Source organism: Archocentrus centrarchus, chromosome 22, assembly GCF_007364275.1.
Source record: "Archocentrus centrarchus isolate MPI-CPG fArcCen1 chromosome 22, fArcCen1, whole genome shotgun sequence".
Lineage (NCBI taxonomy): Eukaryota > Metazoa > Chordata > Actinopteri > Cichliformes > Cichlidae > Archocentrus > Archocentrus centrarchus.
Genome location: NC_044367.1, coordinates 12,237,145 through 12,253,397, shown reverse-complemented (window position 1 = coordinate 12,253,397; position 16,253 = coordinate 12,237,145). Strand labels below are relative to the sequence as shown.

The following is a 16,253-nucleotide window of genomic DNA, read 5'->3' as shown; positions in this document are numbered from 1 at the left end:
TTACGTGTAGATTTCTTGAGGATCGGCATTGTTCGCAACAACACCTGGTAAATCTGCCACGATGGTGGAGGTGTAAAGGCGTGGCATTCTGTGAGACACTGTCAGGACGCTTGACCCTTGACGCCTGTCTTTTCCTTTTCCTTTTCTCCAGGGCAGGAAGTGGAGACACAGGTAGGACAGGAATTTGTTGTGCAGAGAAGCATAAATGAATGGGTTGTAGCAGGCAGAGCTCATGGCAAACAGGTGACTGGACACCTGGATGACATTTATATAATTCTTTCCCAAGATGGAGAAGTCTGTATCCAGATCACGGATCAGGTTTACCACCTGTGAAGTGAATATCAAAACATTAGATTCAAGGGACATTTGAAAATGACTATTCTTGTGTATGTGTCAAATATAAAACTGCTGCCAGCAGACAGTCCAGCTTTAGCATGCAGACTGGAAGACATAACATAGCTGAGGCTGGCACAAAAAAAAAAAAAAAAAGCCAAGTTCTTCACCACGTACAGAGTCTTTTCTGGCTGCCTAGAAAACTCTCAGTTTGCGTGCAGAGTGAGATGTGTTTATTACTGAGCTTCTTTACACTGAGGCAGGCTGGCTGTTTCTCCTTGTTTGTATCCAAATGAGCCAAATCTGGCCCATAATATGTAACCTCTCATTTAAGTGGGAAGTTATTTAAATTGTCACATATTCCTTAAAAAAAAATCCTTAATTTCACATTTTTATTCACCTGTAAAGGAAGCCAGGAGAAGGCAAAACAGAGAACGGACACCAGCAGCAGGCAGAAGGTCTTCTTCCTCCGTCTACTCCAGGTGGCCCGTGCAGATCTCAGCTCTGTGCATGCTGTCAAGCCTGAAGTCATCCTCTGTTTCAGCTGATAGGAAATAGCACAGTAGGAAATGGAGACAGCAACCAGTGGTACAAAGTAGGAGAAGAAGAGAATGAAACAGGAGTAAATAAGGCGACCCTGCTCCTGGCCATCCCAGAACTCCTCACACACAGCCATCTGCAGGCCTGCAGCCTGGAGGTCAAGGTAGACAGTGTGCAGTGCCGTAGGTGTGGATAGAGCCAGAGAGGAGAGCCAGATCAGGACCACGAGGACCCAGCAGAACCGGTAACCTGCTCTTTTGCGGATGGGATAAGCCACAACTACATAGCGATCCACTGCGATGGCCATGAGGGAGAGGACGGCTGCGTAAACAGCTGCAGATTGCATGATGGTGACAAAATGGCACATGTGGGATCCAAACACCCATCCACGCTTATCAAAAGCATAGGACGCCGTCAAAGGGACACAGAAGATGCACATCACCAAGTCGACGAGTGCCAGGTTGCTGATGAGAAAATTTGTTGTGTTGTGTCTTTTCTTATTGTGCCAGATGAGAAAGAGCAGGAGGAGGTTGCCAGAGCACGCAACCAGGACCACAGCAGAATAGAGAGGTATGAAGAGGAGCTTCAGGTTAAACAGGAGGTCAAGCCCGGAGAAGGAAGGGGCAGAGAACTGGGAGGCTGAGAAGATGGAGTGAGAGGAGTTGCAGCAGGAAGAGGAGGAGGACGACGAAGAGTCTGGCAGGACTAAAGCTGAAGAGGAGGCTGGAGTAGAAGAGTTCACCCTGGTTTGATTGAGTGATCTCTCCCAGTCCATAGCTGCAGAAATAACAAACACATTTTGCATGAATCATTTAACATTTCTGTATAATTTATCAAACATTTTGATTGAATCCAGTATGGCATTAAACATTCTAACAGGCTAATTAAAGATTATTTTCAAAACTCTCAGGTAGCTTTTTTCTCCTCACATTTCTTTCTCTCTGCTTCTCCAGATATTTTCCATCTTACATTTTCCATACATTAAAGTCAAAAAGAAGCTCAGGTGGACTGGACAGATGATCAAAATTAGGGTGACTCTCAAACTTTGTCATCCTGTAGATCTGCTGAAACATCTGCACTGACGTCAATGATTTCACTGTCACTCAGAAATGAGAAATACTCATCAACTGGCACCACACAGTCAGATGTTATGCAAGAGAGTGAAAATGGGCATGAATGCAGATTCATTTCACATTCTGTGACTGCAGAATGAGAAACATGACTGTGAGGGGGGGGGGGGACTGAATAAAACGAGAATGAAATCACAGAAAATTGTAAGATTAGAGGAGGATTCATTGAATAGGACAGGTAATCAAAACTGGGCTGAATGGTGTCATTTTGGCATGAGCACTGGCTACAGTTTCAACTTTCATTAAAAAGGCTACAGATATAACTGTATGTTCAAAACTAACACAACCATGAAGCAAATTGTCTCATATTAGAAAATTTCAAATTGATGGGGAAAGTCCATCATATTTTAGAGCACGAATATGTGATTTTTGGCCATGTCTTTTATCATCAAAATAAAACAATCTTAAAAAATCTATAATTTTCCTAGAAAACCTGATGAAATCATGATCAGAAAAAGAACAGATATTCTTCTCATACTGACTCAACTAAGTTCCTGATTGACCATTTCTGATCAGGCCAGTGATAGTGAGTTACACAACCATGGCTTTGCTCAATAAATACTGACGATCATCAGATTTGAAAGGTATTTTTTTTTTAACCTGAAGTGGTATCGATCTCAGTTTTTTAATTTATTTCCCCAAAAGGAGGAATATCTCATGCAAATTTCTCAATTATCTACTTAGCAATTTTCCAAAGTGCAAAGTAAATGGAAACGTACCTGTTCGAGATATCAGATGCACCTGTTTGAGTCCTTTTTCTGCAGGGAGTCCCGTTGTCGTGCAGCCGCACTTATTCACTGCAGCCCGCTCTGCTTCAGAATAAAGAGGTGTGCGCTTTCTCTCTCTCTCTCTCTCTCTCTCTCTCCCCAACAAGGCATACAGTAAGTACTGAAGTGAGTGAGTCACCTCCAGTAAAATCATTATAATCTCCTATAATGTTTCTCTTGGGGAGTGCATCTCTGCTGAAAAATAACAAATTTATGATGACCTTGAGCCTCTTTATGGCATATTATCTCACATGGCATTATTATAATTTTTATAGCGGGACTTATATTATTCCTGAGGTTTTATATACTCAACTTATGCGTTTTACAACAACATTCCTCCAATATCGTCACTCCTGTTATCCAATGTTTGGTTGTAAACAGACACCGGGATCAAAGTGTCGGGAAGGAAAAATGTATTATTTTGAATATTTTGTGCCCCTACCCACCACGAACCAGAGTGAATGAAGCATCCAGCTGTGAGGTTCTCCACAATGCGGCCACTTTGTAGACAAAGCATCAGGGAAACAGAATACAAATGGAACAATTACGAGCCACGCCGGGATGTTTCTCCAGCAGTTCACATTAAATATTCATAATACCAAAACTAATTTGAAAAATTGTGAGTCTCCGTCAAAACCGGCATGACCAAATGATTCATCAAGAGTAATACTGAATTGTATTCATTGTTGGACTATTTCAGTGCTTGAAGAGAATACAGATCTGATTGTGAAGATAATTAAGATGCCCAAAAGTTCCAGATAATCATATTTCTACACATTTGTGCAGAAACTGTGGTAAGGTCTATATTTTGATCAAATTCAGAACAAAAAGCATCACCTCTATTTTAAAGTGCTCATTAGTATTAAAATTCAGCACGATAGAGTGTAAGCATGGAATCTAGGTTGTTTGTAAATGTGTGCTCTATAATGATGCATTATGACATAAATAGTTAGAGGACCAAAAGTACTGAACGTACAATTAATGGCTTCATGTCTTTTGCCCATTTTTCTTTGTGATATTTACTGTTAACTCAAATCAAAACAGTTCAAAAAGGAACAATCTGGTCTGTTTGTAGAGCCCACAACCTCACCTTCCACAGAGCCCTTTTTTCTTTTAACCTTTGATTTAACTGGACACTGATGCGGACAGTGCTGTGGGGCTGTTCCTTCTTCAGTCTGATAAGTTCCCGTGGCGAATGTAACAGTTTGTTCCCGCAGTCTCCACTAAGTAATCAAACGGTGTGCCACCTCAGGGTCTTTCTTTATGGTCACCACTCTAGTCCTGGATCGCTTGTTCAGTCATGTGTGTGTCCCAGTGTGGGAGACGTGACAGCTACAGTGGATCAGACATTCTGGCTAATTATTCTCCTTTTCGCTGTGCCACCAGAATGTGGCTCGTGCAAAGCAAACAGCAACCTCACATGTGTCACAAAAAGCAGGCAGCCCATTACATATCCACCTGACGGAGCCTTTGTGGTAGGCTTATTTCATGGTCTTAGACAGGGGTTCTCCTTTTGTGATGACTGAGTGCCAATTTAGGGAGCCAGCATTCAGCTGAGGGCTGCAAAAGAAAAAAGCACAATAAAAAACCAGTAATTTGTGTACTAAACATTAAGCAGGCAGTAAGCTGTTTAAGTTCTCTATTTTAAGTGTTACTTTTACGTAATTATTGAAATTTGTTGGTTTATGGTGGTTTATATTCTGTTGCTGTGTTGAAGCAAAGAGATATGTGGTGGTGGTGGTGGTGGGGGGGGGGGGGGGTCCCCAGAGATTTTCTTTCTTTCACCATTTCCTGTTTATAGGGGCTCCACTCCGTTTGAACAGGTCAAGTGGGCTGTAGCTGCTGCTGGGATTGAGTTTATTAACAGAGGGCCTCGCTGGGAAGAATTTCATTCACTCGTCTTGATGTGGTGATTGTGGTGACCTCAGTGCAGATTGTGCTGACGGTCCATAGATTTGGGGAGTGTAAGTTATATGAGACTTTAAGGGGTTTGTAGTTGAAAGAGCCTCTGCTGTATGTAGAGGTAAAGGGGGAGGCGTCCCACCGAGAAGCTGCAGAAGATAAAATGAGAGAAATATAAATTAACAATTTCATTATTGTGGTTTCCAGCCAAGAGAATAAATCCATGGGCTCCCATTTGAAGTGTTTCATTGAAAGTTGTTATTTCTGGAAAATAGTAATTATTAAATATAAAATATAATTATTAAATATAATAATATTTTTTTCGAGGAATGACTTTTGGGGTTAAATGGTTTTTTGAAGCTCTTTTTCTCAGTGGACATCAAACTAGATTTCATTATTAACATACTCCAGTGATGAAAATGTAATTTTAATTATAGCTGGGCCACAGTCAGATTTTAGTTTCCTGTCACTTGGGGCTTCATAGCATCCATTATCCCAGTCCAAGCTATTACCACAAACCATGTCTCTGTGAGCCTGTTACAGATGGTTACTATTATTAACCATAGTAAAGATGTTCTATAGAAAGCTAAATAAAGTCTACTTTATTAAATCAAGGTAACTGTCAGAATATGCTCTCCACTTGAAAGAGAAATGAGGAAAAAGGCTATTTCGTTGAGATGTATTTGCTGATCTCAACCTCTTTGCCTTTTGGATTCAAGAGAATCGCCATCAGTCTAATTCAAGGGACTCCAAGGTTTTCATGTCAAGGACCTCAACTCAATTAAGTCATATGAAATATGACTTAATTTATTTAAAAATGTATTTAAATTCAGAATTACACTTAGGAGCCAATCTATTAAGTCATCTGTACTCTTCAACACGCGCTACCTTTCAGTTTATAAAATCCTCTTTTATGCTGAAACATGTTTTAAAGTTGTTTTAATTCTGGTTATTTCTGTAGTTTTTTTTTCATTTGTGATGCTGTTAAGTGCATGACTGAGAGGAGTCACTGCCATTTTCTCCATCCAAACTGCTGAACACACACACACGCACACATATATATATATATATATATATATATATATATATATATATATATATATATATATATATATATATATATATATATATATATATATATATATATAATCATTATTTGAATAGGTTTCAGTGAGGAAGAGGAAATTGTCTAGCAGTTAATGTTCTTTGTTAAGGTCGGGGATGTGGGAGAAAAAAATTGAAGAAAGCCACCAGTTAAAATTACCAAATTCCGCCTCTGAGCTTCAAAGCACAAAAATCCTAAATAACTAATATGTAATTTGAGCAACCCTGCCTAATTAAAGCCCACACCTTTCAGCTTCCACTTAATGCTTTCATAACTTGCAGTCTTCCAGTTCAAGCAGAGATAGCAGTGTGATATCATGAGTCATTTTTTTTCAAGAGTTAAAGACCTCTTTCTCTCTAAAATGTGTTTTTCTTACAGCCACTCCATTTGGATGTGTGACCTTCTTTGTGGAGAATGATGTATGTGCAAAATTTAACACTAGAATTTGTTGAAGGGGGGGTCAACTTTCTGTGCGAGCTGCTTAAATTTCAGCCACCCTGACATTTTGAAATCAAGATATTTACATTTTCAGACATGATTTTGGACATGTGCATTTCAAAACATGCTTGCTGTGGACTATTTCAGACACAAATTATTATTCCAAACCAAGCGGAGCATTTTATCATGTCTGGTGGTCTTTACTTTATGTCATTCAGAGCCACAAGGGACTTTACAAAATTGTTTAACAGGCTGTGTACTTGCTGTGACTGCTAAAGACATCGGCTTGTAAAATAGTGGATGGATCAAACTTGGTTCTTTGCTGCCATCTAAAGAAACTGTAGTTATAAAAGCTGACCACAGAGCAGTAAACCACTGATGAAGACCTTCAAGAACGTATGACATATTAGACAGTGTCACAAAAATTAACCAAAATTCAGAAGCAGCATGTGAAAAACCAGGTACGCCCTTACTGCTTCCACAGGAATTAAGAGGTTAAGTAGCAAGGTGCTTCTAATTTAAATGCACTTGATTAACTGTATTTCAGCAAGTGTGGGCATTCAGGTGTGTGTTAACACAACGCCAAGGAGAAAAAGACATCAGCAATGATCTTAGACTAACTGTCGCTGCCCATCAGTCTGGGAAGGGTTATAAGGTCTTTTCTCTCTAAAAACAACATGGCAGTACGGCTTAGGAGCAAACCACAAGACTTCTGGAACAACGAGATACCAAAGTGGAGACACTTCAACATAATGCACAGCACCACATTTAGTGAAAACCAAACAGAGCATGTCAGCACCAACACAGCATACCAACTGTCAAACACAGTGGTGGAGGAGTGATGCTTTGGGCTTGTTTTGCAGCCACATGACCTGGTCATCTTGCAGTCATTAAGTCGACAATGAACTTCTCTGTATACCAAAGTATTCTAGAGTCAAATTTGAGTCCATCTGTCCAACAGCTAAAGCTTGGAGGAATTTGGGTCATGGAACATGACAATGATCCCGAGCACAGCATCAAAACTACAACAGAATCATTGAAAATCAAAAGAATCAAAGTGTTGCACTTTATTTTTCATGACTGTAAAATCCTAAAATCCCCCTTTGACAGTCCACAAACCTGTGAATACCAGGCAGCGTCTTCACTCCTAAAACCTAAACTGGCTCAAGAACTCACTTTTCAGTTCCATTTAACACTAACTTAACACTATCCTTCCAGCTAACAAGCAGGCAAACGAACACGATGAATTCTACTTGTTTTTATTTAGAGATGATTAAAACTTTCCATATGAAATTAACAAAATGTTACACAATATGTTACAATGTTTTTCTGGAACACATCACATCCATTCTAAATTAAGATGTCAGCATTTTAATGACAGATAAATAATATTTCTACAACATAACGCATTGCTAACGTCATTTGCAATGTGACACTGCATATGGTCCTTAATGAACATCTGCACATGTATTTAAGAGCCATTCGCATAAAAATAGTAGGAGCACGGGGTACTGCTAGAGGACAAAAAGGTATCATTTCAAGCTCTTTATTAGGTGTTCTGAAGGTGCAGCGCCATTGAAGGGCTGAATGGAGAGGACATGTGAGTGAATAAGTAGTTAACACTCAGTTGCTGGGGATACAGACAGTGATGAGAGGCTGTAATTGCTGATAACAAAGGTTTTGCCCAAAACACTGCAAAGATATAATGTGAGGGTAAGAAGTCACATTTACTGACTATACAGGAAGTAAGTTCTTCTTTCCATCTTCACTAGTTTAACGCACTCATTTCTCTGGCCTGTGAGCATCATCTTCATCCGATTTGTGCATCTCTGCCTCTGCGTCCTCTCCGCTTTGCGTTTGGTCTGACCCCGCTGCTTCCATAGTCTGAGCCGGCCTCAGAAGATATTCCAGCTCTTCTGCACTTATGGCCACCTTCTCAGGAACCAACCACCTCTTGAAGTGTTCGAGAGCACTGCGAAGGGATGCGCATGAAAAGTTCAGGGTGTTAAGATAAGAGGAAAACTCACTTCATTTAACTACTGTCTGGGAGGCCTGTGTTATTTTGTGCCACACAAAGACTGAAGTAATTCCATGTCTAGACAAGTAAATGGCACATAGTCTCCTGAATTTAAGGAAAACTGGAAACAGTGAGATAATGAGTTATTACTGTAATGTTAAATAAAATGTGCAAAGGACACATTTAAAAAGGAATAACTTTAAAAAAAAAAAAACTCCAACAAGATGATTCTTCACATCTTGTCCACCTCCTACCTCTCATCCATGTCACCTCCTTGGAAGAGCTCTGAGGTCTGCGTATCATGTAGGAATCTATCCCAGCATTCCTTCTTGGCTTGAGACAAGGAGCGCAGCATGTCCCTGGAGGTCACATCACTGGACTGACCCTTTATCTTCTTCAGGCGGTTTTCTAGAGCAAAACACAGATAAAAATGTCAGTTTTATAGCTTGCATCAAAGTTACGAAGTGTTTTGAATTAAGGATCAATGTGGAGGAGAGTGCAAGCTCCAGTACAACATGACTTATAAAGCCAGCGGGGATCCCAGGTATGCAAAATAACCATGAGGGGAGCTTTTGCAGCAGTGTCTTATAGGAGGAATTTATTCCAGATGAGAATAGAGAACACCTGCTGAAGAAAAATGTAAACAAAAATAAAACATTACCTTAATCACGAGACAAGATGCTAAACTGCCTTCTGGGGCAATCTGTGTCTTTTTTGTCATGTAGGAATAAAAATTAATTTTTCAAGTATTTCTTCTGTATCAGAGTTATAGTTTTGTTTGGGTTTTTTTTTTTTGTTTGTTTTTATTCCCAAAACAAGCATGTCTCATTTACTTAAATGGCTGTTGCCTTAACGTCTCTCTTCCTGGCCTCCTCTGGTGGGAAGCACCAGGGAGGAACTGAGGATGTACAAACTGAAACATCAGTATTCATTCTGTTTTTAGTTTTTGTTTTTTAGCACACATTATTTTCCCTAAACTCTACATTAAGACAGATTTTTTTCACCTAGTTTTGGTGTGCTATGATAACATGCTGACACAGAACACAATATGACACTTCTTTTGTCCAGTACTTAGTGATATACACTAAGTCATACTAAACCAAATCCCACCTCATTTACATTTATGCTGAATGCTGTTTACAAAAAAAAAAAAAAAAAAAAACCTGCTTTCAGCTGCACCCTTATTCACTAGGAATCGCCACAACAGGTAGCTCAACCCCAGAGGGATTTGAGTCTTCTGGGATTGAACCAGAGATCTTTCACTTGTTATGGGAATGTGTAAACCACTCTAAAAACGGATGGGAGGGTGGCAATTCAAGCCTGCTGTGCTGGTTTTCTTTAGTGGGATTTTGGTGCCACACAATTCCCACAGTTGTCCATGCCACACTTGCTGAAAGACAGGATGGGCTACATGACAGGAAGTGTGCAGCCCTGAAGAGCTGAAAACAGGAAAATACCTAAAGTGGCTATGTAAATCTCAGAATCCTCCATAGGTTCCCATTTGGCACTGGATGGACTGGTATTTGTCCCATTTGCTTGTCCATTAACCTGCACTGGCGGGTGGAATGAGTCTTTGAACTCCGTGCTGCTCTCCGGGGTCGCCTCAGGCTGCACCTCCGGCAGGCTGGAGCAAATCGCGGACCACAGGTCACCGCTGGACCGGACCTCCTGATTCTCGAAGTCGTCTATCATTCTGGTGTGGTCACTGGGTTAAACAGATGTCAACATCACTTTTCAAAAATCACACAGCGTTAGTCTGTTCTTGACTAATACCCTGTTCTTTCAGAGCCATTTCTGTGAGCTGTTTGAAAGGTAGTTAAATTTTCCAGATACAAAGACAAATCAAAAGACTGAGCTTGGTTTACATTAACAGCTAAACCGGTGCCTAACCTACTATATGGATAAATTACTGTGTATTTAAAAACGTTCTTCGAGCAATTTGTTACCATAATAAATTACAAACATGTCTTACCTGTGTGGCAAATTTCAAAGGGCTGGAAGTTATTTACGGCGATATATTATTTTAAAGATTAAAGTTTAGCCTCACTAGCTAAACATATCCATGATCCACAATCTTAAACGACCGACAACCCACTGGCCACTTTTAGGGATGTTTGATTGGACGCTGTATCGGTCCGTCAAACTGTTTTGAGAGCTGATTGGATAGCTAGGGCTTCATGTGTAAAAGATTCGTATTTCATTGGACTGTGGCTTGCCGAGGCGGGGATTGGGAAGTGTGTCTCAGCTGGAAGTGACGCGGCGAGCTACCGAGGTAAACAAGGGCTACCGACCTCTGCCGAATTAGTCTATATGTGGGTATTTACTATTTAAAAAAGTGTAATAATAATTTGCAACTGTATACTGATAGTATCCGCTTATAGTGTAACGTAAGCTTGCTGTTATAGCCGTAACGAGTGCAGCTGTATCCGCTTGCTGGCTATCTGTCAAGTTCAGTCTAATTAGTGAATTTGCACTCTTGGTTACCACGCAGAGGATACAGTCAGTATCCAATACATTTTACGGTAATGTGTGTGTCATGTACTCAGACTTACATGTCGCTGCAGGGAGATCCAGCGTAGGAGATGCGAGCGGCGTTGCGCCTGGCAGTAGTGGCAGTCCCCATGGGTGTGCTGCTGTCCCGGACCATGGCGTGGATGTCCAGCGGCAAAACACATCCAGAGCTCATCAGCAGACTGAGAGGTAATGAGCTGATGTCGAGGGTATCTTTGTTGTTGCGTGCGACCTTTCTTGACCTTTGTAGCTAGGGTTAGGGCTGTAGTTAGATGTTGCACAGGTTGCTTTATAGAGTCATCATCTTCATTCATTAATTCAGCTCAATGTCATTACCTCATTTTTTGTTTTTTTTTCTTTCTTTCTTCCAGATCATGGTGTGATCCGGAGCGATAGCGTGTTCAATGCCATGCTGGCTACTGACAGAGGACTCTACTCCAGAGACTATCCCTATGCAGACTCTCCTCAGTCCATAGGTACTTAGTTGAGCAGCACTTTCTAAACACACAAATGCACGTTCCTGTCAGTATAGCTGAATAATAGGCATTTTATGAGGAAAGATGTGCTGCAGCTCTGTGTTATGTCCTTTTTTTTATTACAGGCTACAGGGCAACCATCAGTGCACCACATATGGTGAGTAACAAACACTGAGGTGTGCTGGGAGGACTAAATAAGTGCACAAAACTTAACAAAAGTTTTCCTGCTGGCCTTACTCGACAGCATGCTCATGCTTTGGAGCTGCTAAGTGACAAACTAACCGAAGGGGCATCTGCACTGGATGTAGGATCAGGAAGTGGATATCTCACTGCCTGCTTTGCACGAATGGTGAGTTCTATTAAAAACTTGAGAAGTTCCTTTTAAAGTCTTACCACTCACTGGTAAAATCATACCACTCACATCCATGAATTATATAACAGAGAATAATTAATGTTTTTTTGCTGTTACATGCAGACTGGCCCCACTGGTAGAGTGGTTGGCATTGAACACATCGACGAACTGGTTCAAATGGCAATCAAAAATGTCCAAGCTGACGACCCGGAGCTGCTGTCCTCTGGACGCATCAAACTTGTTGGTGAGTTGGGAGATGTCAGACTTTAAGTCATGCCGCTTTTAAGTTTTGAAGTTTAAACTACACAGTTATAAACTGTAAACATCATATCTGCATCTGTCCACAGTGGGCGATGGAAGACTTGGCTACCCAGACGGAGCCCCGTATGATGCCATTCATGTTGGTGCAGCTGCAGCCACTGTTCCCAAGGCTGTAAGACCACGCATGTTTTACTCCTGTCAGAATAAAACTGAGTAGGAGATCAGGCATTCATTCAGTTATAACTTAAGCCTAAAAGCAAGGCACTGGAAGCTGTGGAGTATTTACAGCCTTATTAAAGTAAATTTAACCCAATCAGTTGTCTCTAAAATAACTTTTAGGCTTTTAAGAAACTTGAAATGCATTCTAAAGGCAGACTGAGCTGAATTAATGCCTTGAATAAAGTAAAAACATGTGAATTTCTGTTATTTTTCCCTGTCTTTTCTTATGGAAGCTCCTGGAGCAACTGAAACCAGGTGGGCGGTTGGTTCTCCCAGTGGGCCCCGATGGTGGAAGTCAGGTGCTGGAGCAGTATGATCGGCAGAGTGACGGGACCTTCCTCAAAAAAGCTTTGATGGGAGTGGTTTATGTCCCCTTGACTGATAAGAGGCACCAGTGGCCTGGGTAAGAAACAAAAAAAGTTACCCTGAACTCTTACACCAAAAATGAGTGAGTCACCTCTGCCTGCTATCCTTCCTTCTCTCCCCAGAGGTGAGCTCTGACTGCAGTGTGGTTGCCCTTGCAGGAGGTGGCGTTGGTGCTGCGTCTCCGGGGCCCTGTAACACCTCTTATGTTTCCTCTGAGCTTCTGTCTTATGGACCACCTGCTCTGTTGGGTTGTCACCTAGCAACATGCAAGGAGGATCTTGCTCTGTTTGCCTGACCAGATTGTCTTCCAAGAGGGATAAAACAATGAGTGACTGAATAAGTCTCCACCAGTCTACTGATTAGCCTGTTCCCAGAATCCTGTGATTCAGTTAGAGAGTGATGCAAATACAGTGGATCACAAAAAAAAGCTGCACAGTGTTATTTATAGCAAAGCTCGTGAAGTTTAATAATGGCATTCTTGCCATTATAGCATGAAAAGCACCAGTATGTGTTGTAATCAATGCTTGTGGTGAATTCGGATGGATGGTAAAATTGTGTATAATCTTGTGGGAAATATTTGGTCACAAATTCAGAAACACACAAGTATAAATCTGGGAATTTTAATAAACATTTAGCAAATTAAAGTAATATATTTTTTGTGTAAAGAATGCTTCTTACTCTCGTCATATTATATTGTATGTACAGAATATATCACATGTGACACTGTAACTATAGAGCAGGGTGGGAAGGTGTGCCAAAAGAGAATAATTTGATGCATTTTTTTAAAATTATACAACTAAAGTAATTGTGTACACATTAGATTTAATAATAAAACCCACTAATTGAATATTGTAGTGATTGCTGTTATTCCAAGACAACTGAAAATAAACAGGTCACTGAGGGTAAACAAGCCTCAGTTATTTGTGAGGTATTAAGGGAACTGAGAAGCTATAAGCACTGGAACATAAAAACATCATCAAGAGAAAACACATTCATTACTATAATTTACATTTCATGTGAACACAGCTTAATTTGTAACAAAACGATAAGTTTCATTTAAAAAATAATAAATCACAACACAAATGATAACTCAGTCTCCTTAGCCATTTAGCAGTTTAGTGCAAACAAGGGTGGAGGATTAGTTTATTAGTTTTGATAGCTGGGTTTAAACTACAGAGGGCACCGATTGGACTACATAATAACGTCATCTTGGCGCGCGCGTAGCGAGAAGGACCTCTAGCTAGCCAGTGATGCACGTGAATGTGTCGTTTAGAGGGTTGTTCTCGTTCTTCCTGAGTCGATCTGAAGTTAATAATCGTCTATTCTATTTTATTTCGCCTTATAACAAAACGAACCGGTTGCTGATTCGCGCTAATTCTCCGCATTGTAGGAAGAGTAGCTCGACGATGGAGCAGGCGGCTGCTGACTCAGGAACACCGGGGAACGTAAACATACCGGTACCTGTGGAGAAAACTACGGTGGTAGAGGCAACAGGAACCGGGAAACGCAAAAACGAAGAGACAGACGATTCAGAGACGAGTGGGAGAGGTAAGAGGCGGAGAGGAGCCGGAGGGAAGAAGCTGCGTCCGGGCGAGAGATACATCCCCCCACCGCAGAAACGCAACCCGGGTGTGAGCTTTAGCCAAGAGCATTTCAGCGAGACGTCCTACTACTTTGAGGGTGGGCTTCGTAAGGTCTATCCTTATTACTTTGACTTTAAAACCTACTGCAAAGGTCGGTGGGTTGGGAAAAGCCTCTTGGATGTGTTTAAGAGTGAGTTCAGAGCTGAGTCCATAGAGTATTATCAGAAGGCAGCTAAAGAGGGTCGCATCCGCCTCAATGAGACACCTGTGGAAGACTTAAATGTGGTGCTCAGGGTAAGTCTCATGAGTCCGTTTAACCTACACTATATTGAGAGAAGCGTTCACTCACCCATCCAAATCATTGAATTCAGGTGTTCCAATCAGTCCCATGTGCCAACATCATATTAAACCTTATGGATTAAAAATGGGATGTCATTTAAGTTCATATGTGTGGGAAGGCAGAGGAGCAAATACAGTGTCTATAATCATTATGCGGTTCACCAATATGTTCTTCCCATGCATGCAGGGGTCATAAACGGTCTAGTTACCTGTGGACTGTACATACAAGGTATAAGGGAAATTATTCACCAAATTTATGTTGCCAAACAATCGGCCAGTTAATTCTGATTCATTTTCTTCTATCTGTAGATAGAACAACCCTTCATGTCATTAAATTGGTAGCTATCACACATCGATACTTTGACCTACACAATTAATGTCTTCATTTTTAAAAGTCACCCGATGGTGCTGGATTGCCTTGTTTGAGGTCGCAAAACGTTTAATGTTTCTCTCACAATCCACAGAATAACGACCACATGAAGAACACTGTGCACCGCCATGAGCCACCTGTAGTCAGCAAACCACTAGAGATTCTGGTGGATGATGGTGAAGTGCTTGTGGTCGACAAGCCGGCCTCCATCCCTGTCCACCCTTGTGGCCGTTTCCGCCACAACACTGTGATTTTCATCTTAGGGAAGGAGTTCGGCATCTCTGAGCTCCATACAGTCCACAGGCTGGACAGGCTCACCTCTGGAGTCCTGCTGTTTGCCAGGACGCTGGAGACCTCTAAAAAACTGGACCAGATGGTGAGAGACAGACAGGTACGTTGAGCATGGTTTGGACTCTTGGGTCAGCGGGTTTTCAAAACTTCTCCAAAGGTTCTTTACAGCTACTCTCTTTTTCAGCTTGAAAAGGAGTATGTGTGTCGAGTGGAGGGGGAGTTTCCAGAGGATGAGGTGATCTGTGAGGAGCCCATCCTGGTTGTTTCCTTTAAAATCGGCCTCTGCCGAGTTGACCCAAAAGGAAAGGAGTGCCGGACCGTCTTCCAGAGGCTTAGCTTTAACGGAAAAACAAGTGTGGTCCGCTGTTTACCCCTTACTGGTCGCACTCACCAGATCAGGGTCCACCTTCAGTACCTGGGCTTTCCCATCCTTAATGATCCCATCTACGGGTCATCAGCCTGGGGTCCTCACAGGGGGAAGGGGGGACTCGTGGGGAAGAGTGATGAGGAGCTTCTGCAGGCACTGGTAGAAGAACATCGCTCTCAGGAAAATTTCAACCTGCTGGATATTCCAGATGACTGCACTGCCATTACACATGAGGCAGACAAAAATAAAACTCTTGAGAAAATGGAGAAGACACCTGGTACCTCTGAACCTGACAAGAGTGGAGAAAGTTGTTCAACACAGGTAGATGTGTGTGGCAGTGACAACAAGCTAGATTGCGGTCAGGCAGTAAACACTAACAACACGTCAGTCAAAGACTGTCAGAACCCTCAACCAACTAAATCACATGGAAATCAAACTGAGGGAAATGATTCTACTCCGATAACTCCTCCAGGGACTCAAGACCACCTGTGCAGTGAATGTAAACTAGTGCGATCAGACCCCACAGAGAAGGAGCTCATCATGTACCTTCATGCTTTACGCTACAAAGGACCTGACTTTGAATATTCCACACAATTACCCGATTGGGCAAAAGAGGACTGGGTGGAGGCAGATTAGAGCAGACCTGATGAACGCTGCTGATGGCTTTGACATTTAATCCGCAGACAATCAGAAATCCTTCTAAGAGATTTTGTTTTTACATTTTCTGATTTTAGTATGATGCACTTCCCTTGACAGTTCTTTGGTTAATTTTCGGAAGGTGGCATTAACCCCCCCCCCCCCCCCCCCCCCAAAAAAAAAAAACTCATTTTGCTACTTTAAAAATGAATATAAGTTGATACTGGACTGGTTCTTCACTTTGAGAACT

At 41.5% G+C, this 16,253-nt stretch overlaps 4 protein-coding genes across 4 annotated transcripts; 2 read left to right on the top strand and 2 right to left on the bottom strand.

Annotated features, from left to right (window-relative positions):
- prlh2r (prolactin releasing hormone 2 receptor) lies at positions 1–1,678 on the bottom strand. Its single transcript, XM_030719518.1, has 2 exons — positions 734–1,678; positions 1–327 (listed from the first exon to the last, which is right to left on the bottom strand). The coding sequence occupies exons 1-2, from the start codon at positions 1,676–1,678 to the stop codon at positions 1–3; spliced, it is 1,272 nt and encodes a 423-aa protein (XP_030575378.1).
- Positions 1,679–7,449: 5,771 nt separating this feature from the next.
- ccdc32 (coiled-coil domain containing 32) lies at positions 7,450–10,328 on the bottom strand. The gene is made up of 4 exons (XM_030719049.1): positions 10,205–10,328; positions 9,690–9,937; positions 8,487–8,640; positions 7,450–8,187 (listed from the first exon to the last, which is right to left on the bottom strand). Exons 2-4 carry the CDS (start codon positions 9,922–9,924, stop codon positions 7,998–8,000), a joined length of 579 nt encoding a protein of 192 aa, XP_030574909.1. The 5' UTR covers positions 9,925–9,937; positions 10,205–10,328; the 3' UTR covers positions 7,450–7,997.
- Positions 10,329–10,472: 144 nt separating this feature from the next.
- Positions 10,473–13,264, top strand: pcmtl (l-isoaspartyl protein carboxyl methyltransferase, like). Its single transcript, XM_030718762.1, has 9 exons — positions 10,473–10,544; positions 10,797–10,932; positions 11,115–11,219; positions 11,345–11,376; positions 11,464–11,568; positions 11,695–11,815; positions 11,919–12,004; positions 12,285–12,454; positions 12,576–13,264. Exons 2-9 carry the CDS (start codon positions 10,815–10,817, stop codon positions 12,610–12,612), a joined length of 774 nt encoding a protein of 257 aa, XP_030574622.1. The 5' UTR covers positions 10,473–10,544; positions 10,797–10,814; the 3' UTR covers positions 12,613–13,264.
- A 230-nt stretch (positions 13,265–13,494) lies between these two features.
- Positions 13,495–16,175, top strand: rpusd2 (RNA pseudouridine synthase domain containing 2). The gene is made up of 3 exons (XM_030719058.1): positions 13,495–14,294; positions 14,804–15,100; positions 15,185–16,175. The coding sequence occupies exons 1-3, from the start codon at positions 13,668–13,670 to the stop codon at positions 16,001–16,003; spliced, it is 1,743 nt and encodes a 580-aa protein (XP_030574918.1). The 5' UTR covers positions 13,495–13,667; the 3' UTR covers positions 16,004–16,175.
- Positions 16,176–16,253: the final 78 nt, after the last annotated feature.

Coding starts and splice junctions, on each gene's coding strand:
- ccdc32 (XM_030719049.1), bottom strand. CDS start 9,924: ATGATAGACGACTTCGAGAATCAGGAGGTCCGGTCCAGCGGTGACCTG. Junction 8,641..9,689: donor GATTTACATAGCCACTTTAG/GTATTTTCCTGT, acceptor GTTTTGCTCTAG/AAAACCGCCTGAAGAAGATA. Junction 8,188..8,486: donor GGAGGTGACATGGATGAGAG/GTAGGAGGTGGA, acceptor ATCCCTTCGCAG/TGCTCTCGAACACTTCAAGA.
- rpusd2 (XM_030719058.1), top strand. CDS start 13,668: ATGCACGTGAATGTGTCGTTTAGAGGGTTGTTCTCGTTCTTCCTGAGT. Junction 14,295..14,803: donor ACTTAAATGTGGTGCTCAGG/GTAAGTCTCATG, acceptor CACAATCCACAG/AATAACGACCACATGAAGAA. Junction 15,101..15,184: donor AGATGGTGAGAGACAGACAG/GTACGTTGAGCA, acceptor TCTCTTTTTCAG/CTTGAAAAGGAGTATGTGTG.
- pcmtl (XM_030718762.1), top strand. CDS start 10,815: ATGCGAGCGGCGTTGCGCCTGGCAGTAGTGGCAGTCCCCATGGGTGTG. Junction 11,377..11,463: donor CCATCAGTGCACCACATATG/GTGAGTAACAAA, acceptor CTTACTCGACAG/CATGCTCATGCTTTGGAGCT. Junction 11,569..11,694: donor CTGCCTGCTTTGCACGAATG/GTGAGTTCTATT, acceptor TGTTACATGCAG/ACTGGCCCCACTGGTAGAGT.
- prlh2r (XM_030719518.1), bottom strand. CDS start 1,678: ATGCAAAATGTGTTTGTTATTTCTGCAGCTATGGACTGGGAGAGATCA. Junction 328..733: donor TCTCCTGGCTTCCTTTACAG/GTGAATAAAAAT, acceptor TTCACTTCACAG/GTGGTAAACCTGATCCGTGA.